The 18,290-nt window shown below is 37.8% G+C and overlaps 1 protein-coding gene across 1 annotated transcript in view; it reads left to right on the top strand.

Moving 5' to 3' along the window:
• LOC121416454 (protein-lysine methyltransferase METTL21D-like) overlaps positions 1-17,943 on the top strand; it is a 34,275-nt gene extending 16,332 nt beyond the window's left edge. The window contains exons 5-6 of the mRNA XM_041609952.1: positions 11,232-12,683; positions 13,542-17,943. Of these exons, the coding sequence (XP_041465886.1) occupies positions 11,232-11,360 (129 nt within the window). The 3' untranslated portion in view covers positions 11,361-12,683; positions 13,542-17,943. The remainder of the gene's footprint in view (positions 1-11,231; positions 12,684-13,541) is intronic.
• The last annotated feature ends 347 nt before the right edge of the window (positions 17,944-18,290 follow it).

The raw sequence follows: 18,290 nt of genomic DNA on the forward strand, positions 1-18,290 counted from the left end.
CACATCTTTAAATATAATAAAGAAATAAGAACAATATTGTTAGTCCAGGTATGGATCTTCATTCTTGTCATAGTCTTTTAAATGATGGATGCATAAGAAATGTGTGGATGTGAAAATATCGCATTAAGTTTGGACTGGGGTACTTTGAGCCAGCCAACATGGGGCAAGTTGAGCCATGGTAATTCTTATGGTAATAAGAATGAAAAATAAAAAAAAACTTGAAAAGCCATTTATATGCAGGCAGAAAGGTGTAAATTCACATGACAGTTCTTTTAGTTTTAGAGGATGTTAGTATTTATAGAGAATTAGCAAGTGAAAAGACTTGAAATAAAAAATTGACAAACTGCTTCTTCCCGCATACATTTTGTACATAGTTTTTGTGGCTCAACTTACCCCAGAAGGTGGCACAACTTACCCCACATATGGGGCAAGTTGAGCCATTTGACATCATATTTTTCAAAGGTCACAATGAATTTCAGTGTGGGGGTACAAAGTTGTTTATAGGTGAAAAATATTTCCCAAGAATCAAATTTAAAGGCAAAGTACTTATTTCTACAATATTATTAGTCATATCAATTCTAACATGCAAAATGCAAAAAGTGTCACAACTAACCCCGCCTTCCCCTATATATGTATAATAATTATATTATATTGGATGGCTCAGAATGGAATACCAGAAATATTCCAAGTGTTTGGGAAAATACGAATCGCAGATGAGTGGAATATTGGCCCTAACCGTAACGAGTGGAATATTTCTGATATTTCATGAAATAAAGCCATCCAATATAATTATAATCATCTATCCCACCCCCCCCCAAAAAAAATAAGGTAGAAATTTGATTTAACAAGTTATATCACTTATCACATTATGGCATCATCACAGGATCAATTGTGGTCGTTGACATGCGACTTTCATGTAGTTCAGTATGACGTCATGGAGCGTAGTTGAGCTCTATGCTGCGTATTCCGTTGCTTTCATTGTTGTGCGCACTAGACTGTTGAATATGCTTTCATACTCAATGGCAAATTTTGTACAGGAGCCCATGGGATATTTGTCGGATTATGGTCTGTTTAGGGATACACTCTTAATACTCCACTGGCAATTGATGCAGACCAAAATACGCGTTTTTAGTGCATCGCTAAAACACTACCTAGATGAGTGAGCGCCCTGCGTGGCTGCCTTCACTCTGTGTTCTAAGTTTTTGTCATTTTCTTGAGTTATTCTGGAATACCATTCTTATAATTGTGTGTTACCTGTATTGTATATGCTTTGTGAATCTCCTGGACCATTTTTGTGTCATGTATTTCAGAAATTTGGACGAAAACCAGTAATTTGGATTTGAGGTTTGTACACTCTCTGAGTACTTCTTGATTGTACAGAAGCCATACTACAGCTTTCAACTTCATGTAGAGTATATGTTTGTGCACTCAACTACATCACTTTGAATAGGCCTTTTCCCTATTGTATCTGAAAGAGCTAATCAGTATCTTTAGCTCTGGGTCTATTCACAACTAAGTGATACCAAAGGTAAATACAATGGAAGGAATGAGGTGTTTGTTTATTATGAGTCTAATTCTGACTCTTCTTCCATGCACATGCAGGGCTGCCTGTCACATCTATACAGCCCCATGCACTTATAATGCATATCCTAATGTGAAGTATTGTAGTGATATGTCTTTGAGGGTAAAAGGTTACTCAAAAGCATGTATCTTGTATTATAAGAATGCAAGCCCCACTTTTCAACTTACACTACTTACCAGTGGGGATATTGAAATTAACCCTGGCCCTTCGCCTAATGTATTAGTATCGAAGGATCATACATGTATGATTGATAACAATACAAAATGTATGTACAAGTATAGTGTTACAGAACTATTACAGCTTAACCCCTACAATGTCGTCACAAGTCTGCCTCGCAAGACCCTTCGGATTGATGATGAGACTTGGCAGCAAATTACTGCACTGCGGATTAACAGAGTAAAGAAGACACACAGAGGAAAGAGAGCAGGAAGACAGCATAGGGATAAAGTAGAGAAACTCTCCACGAAATTAAAAAGAACTGACTTGAATACAGACTTTTCAAGTAAAAACATCAAATTTGCTATGTTAAATGCAAGATCGGTGAAGAACAAAACTGCTGAACTTGTCGACTACATTCTTGACCATGAATTGGACATTGTTGCTGTCTGTGAAACCTGGCTCACACCGAACGATGCTGCTGTGATTGGTCAGCTGACACCACGCGGCTTTACCTTCAAACACATTCCCAGAGCCGGTAAGCGAGGAGGAGGTGTAGCTGTGCTGTTCAAGAGTCAACTAGAGGTCAGAATCCTAGACTCTCCGAACATAACATCATTTGAAATGATCCAAATGTCGCTCAATCACAAACAGAAAGTGTTACATCTGATAAATGTGTATCGTCCACCTACTCCAACACAGTTTCAAAGTTTCTTGGAGGAATTCTCCAATGTCCTTGATGGACAGCTCCTGTGTTCTTCTGACTTGCTGATTGCAGGGGATTTCAACATACCAATGGACTTGTCAACTCCTACTTCTAAATCATTTTCTGAGTTGTTAACAGCCTACAACATGGTTCAACATGTTAATGAGCCAACCCATAACCGTGGCCATGTTTTAGATTTGCTTATGACCCATAATGAGAATGCTGTTAACCTTTGTAATATTTGTGTTGTAGAAGGTATATCTGACCATTCAGCACTGATGTGTGAATTAAGCCTTCCAAAACAAGCCAACAAGAAGAAAATAGTAACAACACGAAATTTAAAATCTGTTGACCCGAAAGACTTTGCAGATGACACCCATGTTAAGTCTCTTATATCAGGTTGTTTACATGTTAATGGTGTCGATGAAGAAGTGGATATGTATAATACCTCACTCAGCTCTGCTCTTGATAAGTTGGCACCTGAAAAGCAGCTGAAGGTTACAATTCACCCCAATACTGATTGGTACACCCCAGAAATTACTCAAGAAAAATTGATTCGAAGACAATTTGAAAGACGATTTAGGTCCACAAGGTTGGAGATTCACAAGCAGATATATCGTGAACAATATTGTTGTGTATACAATCATTGATGCAACTATAAATTATTCAAAGTAATGATGTGCCTGAACAGCTAAGATATTCAGGTCACCACCTGGTTATTTTCTGCACACATTGTCATCTTACATGTTTAAGTTGAGCTATTGAATGACTATCATGCTTGAGCGAAGCCACACCTAAATGTACAACATTGAATTAGACATTAAACGGGACTCAGAGAGTCAAGACTTAATTTCACTATCTCGGTGTCTACATTGAGTCTTATGTTATTTCAACAACATTACATATTTTGGCGACGAGGATTTTGGATTTTGGATCTAGTAAACTGACTTCAAAATGTCAATTCCACCACCTTTATGCTTTTTGCCTTCACCCGGCCCTCCAGCAACTCCATGGAACTTGTGGAAACAGCAATTTGAAAACTATATGTTAGCGACAGGTAGCAATGAATTTCACCCAGAAAGAAAGAAGGCACTGTTGCTACACTGTTTGGGGTCGGAAGGCCAGAGAGTGTTTTATTCTCTGCACTCCTCCACAGAGTCGTCAACAGAGACGTCAACTGCAACTGGCTCGCAAATCTCGACTGATGTTTACGAAAAAGCTATGACAGATATCGAAGCATATTTTGTTCCTAGAGTGAATGTGGTAGCTGAACGATATAGGTTCAGAAAAAGAAAGCAGAGATCTGATGAAACAGTGCTGCAGTTCGTCACAGCATTACAGGAACTTGTAACACACAGTTCTTTCGGGGAGCTAAAGGAGGAGATGATTCGTGATCAGGTTGTTGAAGGTGGTTGTAGCGAAAGAATACGTGAGCGACTTCTACTTGAACCTGACTTAACTTTAAAGAAGGTTCTCGATCTCAGTAGCTGCATTGAAGATGCAGAGCGAGAAGCAAGAGCTATATCTCAGGGAGGTGAAAGCACCAGTGAAAGCGTGTACGAGCTACGTAAGCAAGCAAAGGAAGGACAAGGAAAGGAGCAGAAACGTAGTTTCAAAGATAGAAAGCAGAGTTGCAGAAATTGTGGGTCTTTCAATCACCTCACTTTTGATGACAGTTGCAAAGCTACAGGAACAAAGTGCCACAATTGTGGGAAGTTAGGCCATTGGGCAAACGTATGTCGTAGTAAAAAGTCAGTTCGTGGATCGGTCTCATCCATGAATGTTTTCAACGTGTACACTCCTGCTCTTAATCGGAAGATTAGATGTGATGTTAAGCTCGCAGGGCAGTCAATTTCGATGATGGTCGACACAGGATCAAGCGTTTCCATCGTACCACTGAGCTTTTACAAGAAGCATTTTGTGATGCAAGCCTTACAGCCGTCAAAAGTCAAGCTTAGAGCATATTCTCGAGGGAATATTCCAGTGGCTGGAGTGATTTATACCAAAGCTAAGGTCGGAACACGATCTACGGATGCAACTATTTATGTTGTCTACAAGGGGTCTGCATTGTTAGGGCTTGATTTAATTGAGGACCTAGATCTTACTATCAAGGGTGGAAGTGCTTACGTCGATAGCGTAGATGATATTGCCCCATCGACAACACCAGCAGAGGCTTCCAGTGCATGTAAATCCGTGGAGAAGGAGTTTCAAGATCTCTTTTCGCCGGGTCTTGGCTTCGCGAAAAACTACCAGCATCGTATCAAGGTCAAGCCTGATTATCCACCGGTTCAGCAAAAGCTACGTCGATTGCCGTTAGCAGTGAAGGATCGCGTCTCTCAGGAGTTAAAACGTCTCGAAGAAGCGGGTGTAATTGAGAAAATTGATGCTAGTGAGTGGGTGTCACCCATTGTCGTGAGCACAAAAAAATCTGGAGAGATTCGATTGTGCGTAGATTTACGAGAAGTAAATAAAGCGATTGTCGTAGATCGTTTTCCATTGCCAGATATCGCAGAATTGTTTTGTGAATTGGAAGGATCATCAGTTTTCTCTAAGCTGGATCTTGCATCAGCTTATCATCAGTTGGAGTTAGCTGAAGAGAGCCGTGATTTGACTGCATTCATTACTCACGACGGGTTGTTCAGATACAAGAGAGTCTGCTTCGGATTAGCATCCGCTCCATCGACCTTCCAGAAGATGATGACTTCTATCCTAGCAGGTTTACCTGGTGTACAGTGCTACTTGGACGATGTCATTGTATACGGGAAAGACAAGACAGAGCATGACAAACGCTTAGCAGATGTTCTCACTCGGATGCAAAATGTTGGACTTCGTCTGAACAATAAGAAATGTAAGTTTCACCTAACTGAGTTAAGTTACTTAGGTCATTCAGTCAGTAGTGAGGGAATATCGCCCGATGATGACCATATTGCTGCCATTCTGAAGGCACCAGCACCCACAGACGTGGGGGAGCTTAGATCTGCTCTAGGGTTGACAAATTACTATGCTAAATTTGTTGAGAATTATGCCACAGTAGTAGAACCTTTGAGATGTTTATTACGTAAGGATGTTCCATTTGAATGGGGTGTAGAGCAACAGAATGCATACGATAAGATTAAGGAAGTGATTGCTCAGAAGGTAGTACTCAAGTTTTTCAATCCTAACCTTCCTACTGTTGTAACAACTGATGCTTCAGACTATGGTCTAGGGGCGGTACTGAGTCAAGTAAAGAATGGTAGAGAAATACCAGTCGCATTTGCATCAAGATCATTGACACCTGCGGAAAGAAAATACTCTACAGGTGAGAAAGAAGCTCTTGCTTGCACTTGGGCATGTCTGAAGTGGTATACTTACCTTTGGGGTCGACATTTCACATTAATGACAGATCATAAGGCCTTAGTGACGTTGTTAAATGCTAGGGGTACTGGAAGACAACCTATGCGAATAGCAGGATGGTATGCCAAACTGTTGCACTTTGACTATCATGTTGAGTATAAGATGGGCAAAGATAACTTTGTAGCAGATGCATTGTCAAGACTGCCTCAAAATCAGTCTTCAGTAGATCATGTAGATGGAGAAGATAAGGAAGAGGAAGAGGAGGAAGTGGTTCTTAGTTTAGATGTAGAGTGCCCAATTTCGATCTTAGAATTACAGAAAGCTACTAAGGAAGATCCAAGTTTGGTTCAGGTTAGGAAGTTTGTAGAAGAGGGTTGGCCTGCAAAACACACCTTATCTCTGGAGTTGAGACCATTGTATGTACTCAGAGACGAGTTTTCCATTGTTAATGAGGTTGTCATGAGGGGTGATAGAATAGTTGTTCCTGCCACACTACAAAGCAAACTAGTTCAATTTGCACACTCTGCCCACCAGGGCATTGTACGTACCAAGTCAAGATTACGGGATGATTATTGGTTTCAAGGAATGGATAGAGTAGTAGAAGAAGCTATCAAAACTTGTTCAATTTGTAGAGAAAATGACAAGTCACAGCGCACATATAGTGCACCCATGCAATCTGTGCCATTTCCTGATTCGCCTTGGGAAAAGATTTGTATAGACATCACAGGACCATTTGAGAAGGCTCCTCCAGATCAAAAATATGCAATCGTTGTAGTGGATTATCACAGTAAATGGCCAGAAGTTGCATGTTGTAACACAGTTACAAGTAGAGTGGTTATCAGCATGTTAGAATCACTATTTGCAAGAGAAGGGATTCCTACCCACCTTGTATCAGATAATGGTAGTCAGTTTGTTTCTCATGAGTTTACTGAATTTCTAGAGAAGTATGGTATCAAACACTGCCGATCATCTCTCTACTACCCCCGGGCAAATGGAGAAGTAGAGAGGTTTAACCGTGTTCTAAAATCAAGCATCCAAAATGCTCTGATTGCTGGGAAGAGATGTATGAAGGAAACTGTCCTAGAATTGTTGTTGGCTTACAGGGCAACTCCTCATCAAACAACAGGGTGTTCACCCTCCGAATTGTTGCATGGTAGAAAAATGAGAACTAAGTTACAGGTTCAAAACAAAATGCCAAACAAAACTGACAAACAAACTGAAGAGGTAAAAGAAAGAGTTGAAATGAAACAAAAGAAATCAAGAGAGTATACGGATACGAAGAGAGGTGCAAGGCAACCTCACTTTAAGGTGGGAGACTATGTTCGGGTCCGCAAACAAAGACACGTTCATAAGGGGCAAGTGCACTTTGGTTCACCAATGAAGATTGTCAAACAAAAGAACGATGCAACATATCAGTTAGAAGATAGGAGTACATGGAATGCATTTCATTTGTCTCCTTGCCCAGAAAGTCCAGAAAAACAAGAAATGAGGCAAGATGTTGTAGAAGAGGGGAAGGAGGTAGTGCACCAAGAATTGAGACGTAGTACTCGTAATAGAAAAGAACCCGAGTACTATGGAAATTATGTGAAGTATTGAAAATTGAATTGAGAAACTTGTACTCATGAAGAAATTGCATGATTTATGATAAAATTGAGACAACTCCTTTTTGCAAAATTGAGTTTTTCAAAATTGTACGAGGTATAATGTCAAGATTGTTGCTTGAATGCAAATTATTCATTTCAACATTGAAAAGCTACTATTGTATTAAGTTTGAAATGAGTGTATTGTAAAAATCTAAAGGAAATTCATAAAGTGGAATAACCAAATATCATGGATATATTAATCAGATATGAAAGATGTTAATTTTTGGAGAGATTTACATTTGGATAAATTGGAGAAAAAAACCCAAAACAAATGTGTTTATAGTTTGGAAAGATATTGCAGGTATAATCAGTTTGAAAGTTTCTTGTGTTGTTATGGTCACCACACTAATCTGTTCAAGTTTGACAAGGGGGAGAATGTTGTGTATACAATCATTGATGCAACTATAAATTATTCAAAGTAATGATGTGCCTGAACAGCTAAGATATTCAGGTCACCACCTGGTTATTTTCTGCACACATTGTCATCTTACATGTTTAAGTTGAGCTATTGAATGACTATCATGCTTGAGCGAAGCCACACCTAAATGTACAACATTGAATTAGACATTAAACGGGACTCAGAGAGTCAAGACTTAATTTCACTATCTCGGTGTCTACATTGAGTCTTATGTTATTTCAACAACATTACAAAAAGCAACGTGTCAATACTTTGATAAAGAATGCTAAGTTACAATACCATTCGAAAAAGATTGAGGATTGTGTGAAAGACACAAAAAAATTGTACAAAGTTGCCAATGATTTGCTTAACAGGAAACAAAAATCTCCTTTACCAGAACATCTCACTCATGGTGATCAGGCTGAGCTTGCAAATTGCTTCGATCAGTATTTTGTAGATAAGATTCTAACAATCCGGCAGTGCCTTTTAACTCCTGCCTTACACTCAAATAATGACACTGCCAGTGAAATTAAGTCAGAATTGAGGGATTTTCGACCTGTCACTATCAGTGAGATGGGTGTATTTATAAAAAATTCTCCAAACAAATCATGTGAACTCGACCCAATCCCAACAGATTTGGTTAAGAAGTGTTCCACAGTTCTGTTGCCTGTCATTACTAGAATTGTAAATACAAGTCTTAGTTCGGGAGTTGTACCACAGGTCTGTAAAAAAGCTGTCATCCATCCGACGTTGAAAAAAACAGGCTTAGATCAAGAGTGTTTGAAAAATTACCGCCCGATATCAAACTTGTCTTTTTTAGGTAAACTACTGGAAAGAGTTGTTTTCTCACAATTAACATCATATTTACAAGATAATGAGTTACTTGACCCACATCAATCTGCGTACAAGCCTGGTCATAGTGTAGAAACACTACTAGTTAACTTAACAGATACTATTTATAGAGAAATGGATAATGGCAACATTACGGCACTCATGCTTGATATGAGTTCAGCATTTGACACAGTAGATCACACTATCCTAATTGAAAGGCTGAACTCATTAGGTATCAAGGGGACTGCCCTTGCTTGGTTCATATCCTATCTATCAGAACGATCTCAATATGTTAGAATCGGTAGTTCTATCTCAGGTTTAACTACTCTGAAGTTTGGGGTACCCCAGGGCTCTGTAGGAGGTCCACTGCTCTATTCCCTCTATATGCAACCAATCAGCATGATATTTCGTAAACATGGCATAAAATACCATTGTTATGCCGACGACATACAACTCTACTTGTCTTTTCAACCTTCAATGTCTGCATTGAACTCTGCTATCGCAAAACTTGAAGCATGTCTACAAGACCTTAAGACATGGCTTGTATCTAACTGCCTGAAACTGAATGATGATAAATCAGAATTCTTAATACTTGGATCGAAGTTTATGCTTAGAAAAATTGACTTTCAGTCATGTCATGTCCATCTTGGTAGCTCTTGTATCACTCCGTCTAAAACAGCCCGTAATCTTGGGGTTATATTTGATCAGGAAATGACTTTTCGCAACCATATCACTCAAGTCCAACAAAATGTCAGATATCAACTACGTAATTTGAGTTTCATCAGAAAGTCACTGTCTAAACCTGCAGCCGAGATACTTATCCATGCTTTAATTTCCTCCCGTTTAGATTTTTCAAACTCACTGTTCTCTAACCTCCCACAAAAAGACTTGACAAAACTTCAACGTCTACAAAACTCTGCTGCCCGTCTCCTAACTTACACTAAAAAGTATGACTCCATCTCACCAATCCTCCAGTCCCTACATTGGCTGCCTGTTGGTAAAAGAATCACCTTCAAAATTCTTTTACTAATACATCATTCAATTTATTCTCTCTTCCCCACATATCTCAGCAGCTCTATCTCAAAATATCAGCCTTCACGTAGTCTTCGCTCATCATCTGATGCCCTATTGCTCCAGACACCCAGAACAAAACACAAATGGGGGGACCATGCATTCTCTGTTATAGGACCAAAGCTATGGAATCAACTGCCTATCCAATTACGTCAAATTTCATCTACAGAAACATTCAAGTCCCAGCTAAAAACTTATTTAATCTCCCATTAACAGTTTAGTATTGTTTTTTTTTTCAGGAAAATTGAAATTCTATTCTTGTTTGTTTTCTATTACTGTTGTGTTTTCTGTTTATTTTCCTTGAAGCGCCATGAGCACCGAAAGGTGGACCTGTGCGCTATATAAGTAGCCACCATTATTATTATTATTATTAATACATAACAATAACATCATTATACTAGTTTAGAGGAATTTTGTTCAATTTGTAATGGGGACGCTCAAAATGGTCTTAGACGGGATCTTAATTTGTTGGCCACTGAGTTGTGTGATTCCCTTAGGCTTTGTACGGGGATCACCTGGGGGGTGTTTCATCAAAGTTGTCAGCACTGACTAGATGGTAATTGCTGACTTTTTCAGTGAAATCCTTGGTTTTGATTGGCTAAGAAGCACTGGCCTCTGACTGTTGCTATAGTAACTGTCGGAGAAACACAACTTGTCGGTGCTGACAGCTGTCATGAAACGGTCCCCAGGTTCCAGTAGGCAATGGGTTAAGTGGTCTTTCAAACCAGTTTGGAATCACTTTTCCAACAAGGTATTGATACTGCTTGGGTAAAAAAAAAGTTTTTTTTCTAGATTAAAGCCCAATTGCAGTTATGGTAGACCCTGAAAAGTAATTTTTTCAGAACTTTCGTGTTTTCTGCCTGTCAGTAGCAATTACAAATTAAGATAATTCTCCCATTGCTCTCAATTTGATATTGAACAAAAAGAGTAAAAAATTATTCTTGTCCCATGGCCAGTGGGCATCGATCCAATTTGTAAATTAGCAATGCCTACAAGTTCAAGGGGTCAATAGCAGTAGCATAGGTCTGGTAACCACTGCATGTAAGATTGGTCTTATTTCTAAGATAGAAATACTGACATTTATCTGAATTTATGAAAGGGTTATCTGGGTTTGGTAACATGCAGATTAGTGATTGATCGTAATGCTAATTTTTAAATTGATCATACGTAATAACCAGTGCAATCAATCGTAGAAATCAACCCTTTGACCAATCGCTAACGTTTATGTCACTGGCCCTGTTTACACAAATCTTTGTGCTTGATCTTATTTTTCATAGAGGCAATTTTTACTCTTCACTACATTGATCATAATGAGCAATCAAGAATAAAAATCTTATTTTCCAAGAGAAAGTATGAAGTGACAAGTACCTCTCTGGACAAATAAGGATGCAATCTTTGCAATGCTGTCCCTCTTGTAGGAAATGTATTCAGCTTCCCTGTGTGTACGGAATTGTAAGGTTTATGGCAATTATTTAGATATATTTATTTGTTTTTTTTTTCAAACATATACAGCTGATGGAACCACATTTCCTGGTGGAGGAGATACCCCGTCAGGACCTGGATCCAGTCTACAATAGTGATGAGATACATGTTATGTGGTATAGGAGAAAAGATGCGACATTACAAGACCAACCTAGCTGATCTTGTGTGATGGACTGAACTATTACAGGACCACCTTAGCTGATAGGAAGACATACATGTAGTTGGACCTTAAAAGAACCTGGATCTGGTCTGTAATAAGAGAAAAGCTTGGACATTATAGGAAGAAAATAATGGAAGAGACATTTGGACTTTGATTTTATGGACTGAACTAACATAGAACCAGTTTAGCTGAAAGGAAGACTTATCTGGACCTTCCAGAATCCAGATCTGGTCTGCAATAATGATGAGATACATGTGATGTTGTATAGGAGAAAAGATTTGGCGTTACAGGACCGAAATAGCTGATTTTTAGGACATCTTTGGACCATGATGTGATGGACTAAAGGTATTATAGGACCACCTTAGCTCATAGGAAGAAGTATTTGGACCTGAGGAAGACCGAGATCCAGTATATAATAGTTATGAGATACATGTGATTTGGTAAAGGAGGAACGATGAGATATTACAGGACCATCCTAGCTGATTTGGAAGACAGATTTTGACGTTGATGTGATGGACCAAACTATTTAATACAACACCACCTTTTTTAGCGAAAAGGAAGACTTATTTGGACATTTAAAGATCTGGATTAGGTATTCAAGAGTGATGAGATACATGTGATGTGGTATAGGAGAAAAGATGTTACATGATCAGCCTATCTGAAAGGAAGACCTACATGGACCTTCATGTGTAGGACTGAACCTATTATAGGATCCCCTTAACTCATAGGAAGACATATTAGACATTCTGATATGCATAGTTTATTTCAATAGTGGAAACATCCAGCAACAATTACTGTATATTCTTGATTACTCCAATACTATCATGTGAGTGAGCTAATCATGGACATATAATTGCGCTGCACATGGAAAATCTTGGTAAAAATGTTACTCTTCTCATATGCTCCTTGGTTCTTCGCCTCGCGGTCATGTCATCCTGTGGATGATATCCTTTGGATATTTAACAGTTATCTTCACTTTTTTTACATCCAGCATCATTTATAGCTTTTTTTGAAGAATACCACCACAGGATCACCACATCACCTGAAGCACTGGCAGCACAACCCTCTCCAGGACAGCATATAAAAGATTTGTTTTCAAGTGGAAAGTGCAATATTGAACTGTAAAGGACTTCATGACCGACATGTAGCTTTCAAGTGTCATTCGAAACTCTTCTTCCTTGTGTGCATGTGTGTGTGTTGGATGGCACTGTTCAGCTCTGCTCGGCTCCATCGCATCGTATATCGCAAGTCATGGGAATTTCAGTTTCTAGTTTTGGATTGGATCATCAGCTGACTTTCTTTCTCTCTTGGCTTGGACAGTGGTAAGAATATACATATCATTAATTATTCTTACACCATCCTAAACCAGTTCAGCTGATGCAAAATGCAATCTGTATCTCCATGTAGTATTGTTCAGTACGGATGATAGATAACTATATAGAAATTCATCATAATCTTTTTTACAGGAAATTTGCACAGTGTACTTTGTAAACAAATAGGAGCACACTGAATTGTCATGACAATGTTAAATATATAAATATACAACATAATGTACCCAGAAATTATTTTGAACAGACATACATTTTAGATTGGATAGTTGTGGTTGATCTGATCAATCGTAAGTCTTTGTAAGACGGGACCCTGATTTCTCAAGGTTGGTCCTAATATATTGCTTCTCTGCTGGCCTATCAACCATACTGCACAATGCTGTATGCAGATCTATACAGATTGGATTTTGATATCAGCTGAATTGGTCTTATGACAGTGCCAAGATCTTAAGCAGTATACAGGTACGTAGACATGCTGTATGATTATTTGAATCACAGACCACTGTAGGTCTATACTAATCTATACTAAATTTTAATTACTAGAAATGCAATTATATTACAATATTTTGGCAATGATGCAGAGAAAAGTTACAGATGACCAATTGGACATATTATGTTGAGTATCTATAGGAATGCAAAATAAAGAAGTGACAGATGGTGCTCTCAAAGTTGGTTAGAATGATAAAGAATGCAATGTCGCAAGCTCATAGAAAATCATTCTTGCTAGGATATTGAAAAAAAAGGATATTTGTTTTTACCAAACTCGTAAAAGTCTGTTGCATGCATCATTACAATCCACTTTGTTATCTTATCATGCTTTCCATTTTTATTCTTCCTCTTTATTGTATTCAGGTTCTTTTGCAGTCCTCTGCCCAGCACCAAGATTTAATGAAGAAAAGGAAGAGACTCTCTTCACAAAGTAATATTTGCGAAAGAAGCTCAAGTTCATTATTCATTCATGTTATACATTACATGTATATCTCACCGTATTGGTATGAAGAGAGCGCAGGGGCAGAACTACAAATTAACCCCATGCTGCCTTACAGATAACGTTGATGAATATAAAAGAGATAAAAAGGGTGTTGAAACGGCCTTCAGATTTGTTAGAGATCATTTAACCCATGCATATTCGTGGTGTGTACAGTGTACATGTAGTTTATGTAAATGTTGTATGGTCAGTGGAAATAAACCTGCCAATGTTGAGTTCTCATCCATTCAAATTTGGAGTAACACCAATTACATGTACATGTATGTATTGATATGTATCAATCAAACTTTGCTTTGGATTTCATGTACAACTTCAAGGGAAAAGGGATCCCATTAAAATTCTATTGTGATACCAAGCCCATGGTTTACACATTGCACAAAACAGCAAATTACGATTAAATTTTTGTGTCTCTATTGCATTGTAATACCTTGGATATTTCTGTATGGCCGAACTAAAGATCTGTCATATATTAAATTAAGATTTTTCTTCCAGATGAGTGAGTGAGAGGCAGCTATAAAAGGGAGTTTTTGTTCAGCAATGTATGGAGGATTCAAGATTATTTCACTGAAAAATGTTTTAATATAGTCCTTTGGTGGTACAATTGTCCCAGTTTCTTTTGCTCATTACATGTGTGAGAATACGATGAATGTTTTTGAAAAGGAACTGTTGTTAGAAAAATATTTGTTCTTTCTTTTTACACCTGCGATGATATCACTCAGTGTACAAGATGGAAGCATCCAGTAACTGATGTTAGCCATCTACTAAGCATGAAAGAGATGATCCACCAGCATCAAGGACATGTTACCAATCTTGAATGAAATCAATGTCTACCATAGAATGTCTGCTATGAAACAGTTATTGCTATTTATATGAGGTTTGATCCAAAAGAGACAATGGATTTCACACCAAAATCTTCACATACATCTCCACATACATGTGGAGCGTTGTGGCCCAGTGCATTAGTCTTCGGGACTTTGAAACAGAGGGTTGTGGTTTCGAATCCCAGCCATGGCGTGATTTCCTTCAGCAAGAAATTTATCCTCATTGTGCTGCACTCAACCCAGGTGAGGTGAATGGGTACCCGGCAGGATTCATTTCTTGAATGCAAGAGTGCTGAAAGGCAACTCGAGGTAAAGCCAGAAAATGATAACGCCTCGGAATATAATATTTCTAGATAGATGGCGCTGTATAAATGCCTATTGTTATTATTATGTATGCACCCTCCATCTTTTATTAATTATCATCCTAGTATATGTGATAAAGATGATTGCCAGGGATATTCTCCTGACACCAGTCATTATCTACACTTTCTATACGGTGTTAATCAGATCCTAAGTGTTAATGGAATAGATTATTTCACATAGCCCAGGCATTTGACACCAAACATCATCTTCACTACATATCTGGTAATAATAAACATAAGTTTTCACAGAAGCATTTACTTAACTACACCATTCCTATTTGACACCAAACATCCTTGGTTGAGGGGGCATCATCCCCTCTCCCCCCCCCCCTTCTGTCCTTTATATACCTCTGAAATAACCCAGTCCTTCGGGTAGATGAAAAAGAGAAAATGTAATGTCACAAAATCCTCAGTCCTGCCAGGGATGTTCCTCTATTTAATACATGAGATTACCATCATGTATAAAATCAAATTGAACAAACCAAATGCCGGTTTAAGTTTAATGCCAATTTATCCAAAACATTTGTAATAAGTGACTTGAAATGCATTCACTACTCGTGAACCTATTTTTTATGTGTTTAATGATAATTTTTGCAGAGCTGCTACATGTAAGTAGTAGAATTTTATCATATTTTTAGAAGGATTTTAAGGGGAAAGTGATGCATAATAATAGGATATTTCCCAAGAAATAGGATTTTATTTTTGAAACTTATAAGATTGAAGATTTTTGGAAAAAAATCAAAATATTAAAGAATAATGGAATTTTAGGCTTAAAAATAGGATAAAAGAGGATTTTTTTCACTACTAAGGTTAGCAGCTCAGCTTTTATGTAGCTCCATGGGGCAAGTCCCAGCTATTATCTCTTTGCCGTTCAAGATATCTGAATAATAGGCTTTTTCATTAATGGATGTATACTGTGTAGGGCATGGTTGGAATTGATTTGAAAGTAGTGTGAGGCTTAGATGGTGTAGTAATGAGGCCTAGTAGATATTTATGGAGTTGACTTTAAGGCAACCACAGACCTTGCAATTTGTCTTTGACATGATTTTGGAATAAAAACGGTAAAATTTAATGCAAATATTGAGACATAGAACATCTCACTGTTAAATGTTCTAAATCATAACAATAGTTGTATTCAAATATGTGACCATGCTTCCATCTTTATTTTTTTTTAATGAATTGAATATCTAATTATTTCAGTCATATGAATGGTTACAATTTGAAACCAGTTTGGCCTTTTCTTCAAAATAAAAGACTTGCAATCCTCCAAAATTGTTCTATTAGTATTCCTACAGTTAATTTTAACCTCTAACAAATTCTTTTCATTCACTTTTTCAGAAAGTAAGCAAATAGCGATATGTTCTAAAATTGGATTGTGGACCAGTTGTAAGGTGTGCGGTGGTCTTTAGTTTGCAACTTTCTCTTGGTGCAGCTTGTATTTGTTTTATTTTGTGTTGACTGCTCTGCAAAAGTGGGTCCAAAGGTTTTCCAGAGTTTTTGCCTTTTGTGTTTTATCTCTGTTTTTACTTGTCGTGGAATTGTTCAACACTCCCCCCCCCCCCCCCCCCCCGCAATAATAAAATAATGATACATAAAAATTCTAATACTTTTTTTTAATTACATCAGTTATTACACCAAGAAAATTTTACTTGTAAAAATTATCGAATCATATGTATTGGTTACAATTCTGCACTAGAGAAAACAATCATGTATTTGGAGTTATTAATCTTTGTTCTATTTGTTTGGCTGATAGACAACAATATAACTGCTATTAATAATATTGTATATTATCAGATTATTATTATTTTTTTGTTTCAGTTACATGGAAAATGCACTAGCAGAATTGTTCTGGGAAGTGTTTCACAAATAAATGCAATTTATTACTTCGTCCATAGATCACAATTACTTGCAGTTTAATGATCATTTTTGTTAAAAATTAATTTTCCGTATTCATATTGTACATAATGGGGTATACAGAGGTCTGTGGCGGCTATTTTGAATATCAAGAAATAAATATTTTGTCAAAAGATGTTTTTTTCAGAGAGTATTTCACTCCTGCAACACTTACTTACATTTTATAGCCCAGTTTGCTGGCGATTTTATGGTTTTCATGGGTGAATATACATATTTTGGCTCCAATATTGGATTTTGCCAATTTGCGGAAAATGCTCAAGGTTACACGAGTGGCATCATTCAGATTCGTAATCAGAATCCTCGAATTGACAAGAAACCATCCAAAAATATTGTATCTATGAAAAAACAAGGTTATGCTTCTTCTATCCTGGACTACTTGCCCGGACACAGGGAGGAATGGAGTGAGAATACAATTAGTGGATTAACTGGTAACTCAAAAGAAGAGGGGAGGAGGGGGTGGAAATGAGGAAAGGAGCAGATTAAAGGTAGTAAGGTGGGGGTTTGTTCAAGGGTGAATAAGGAGACCTCAAACGAGATTATGGAGTTTTCGCTCCGCAACGCACAACCGGCTCAAGAACAGAGAAAATGTATTGTCAATTGCCATTCATGACAATGTACATCCAAGAAGTCTTTGTCAAAAAACTGGAGAATCAAAGCACCTTTGGACCTTGGACAAATGATATATTTGCAATTTTTTGTCAGGTCCAAAACTGCTGTTCTGATTCACCAATTTTCAACAAAGACCTCCCAGCTGGTCTTTGTCATTTGACGATCATTTGCAATACATTTGATGTGTTCTTGAGCCTGTCGTGCATCGCGCAGCAAAAACTACTCCCTGTTAACAGACCGATTCACATGGTAAGAAAAGGGGAAGGGTTTTGGTCAAAAGAAAGGGGTCGGGTGTCGAAAAGAAAATAATTTTTAATGTGTAATGTAGGTAAAGTTGCTCATGAAACAGTGTCCAGTACCCCACCCTGTACAGTTAAAAATAAATGATTGGTAGTGGCATCATATATTTTGTGATTTTGTCAAGAAGACCCCAGCTCAGATAAGGCTATTGGCCATTTTGTAAGGGATACGGGCTTAAAAGAGGTCAGCTGCTATGGTGACCGGTAGACTTCTTGGTTGCCAGTCCTTTTTTAAATATTTTTTTATTTTTGAATAATAAATACCTTGAAAAATGAAAATTTCTTACCTTTCAGTAGTGCTTATTTGTGCATATGTGTACTGCAACATCCCCTGCCCCCTTTTTATCCCAAATGACCCCCCCCCCCCTTTTTTTTTTGAGGGGGTGAGGGTGATTACCAACATATGACATTTGCTCCTGCAACAATTCCTTCTCCCCTCATTTATAATGGTCTGCTAATATATAGTTAGGGTTGTGATAGGGTGTTTGGTTCAGAATGTTAGGAATATGGTTATGTTTGAAGTTGGGGGTTTATGCAAACTTGCCAACTGTTCAATTAAATAAGAATATTTATATTTTTGGAAAAGGAAAATTGCAATTTAACCTACA

Source organism: Lytechinus variegatus, chromosome 1 (assembly GCF_018143015.1).
Source record: "Lytechinus variegatus isolate NC3 chromosome 1, Lvar_3.0, whole genome shotgun sequence".
NCBI classification, from domain to species: Eukaryota; Metazoa; Echinodermata; class Echinoidea; order Temnopleuroida; family Toxopneustidae; genus Lytechinus; species Lytechinus variegatus.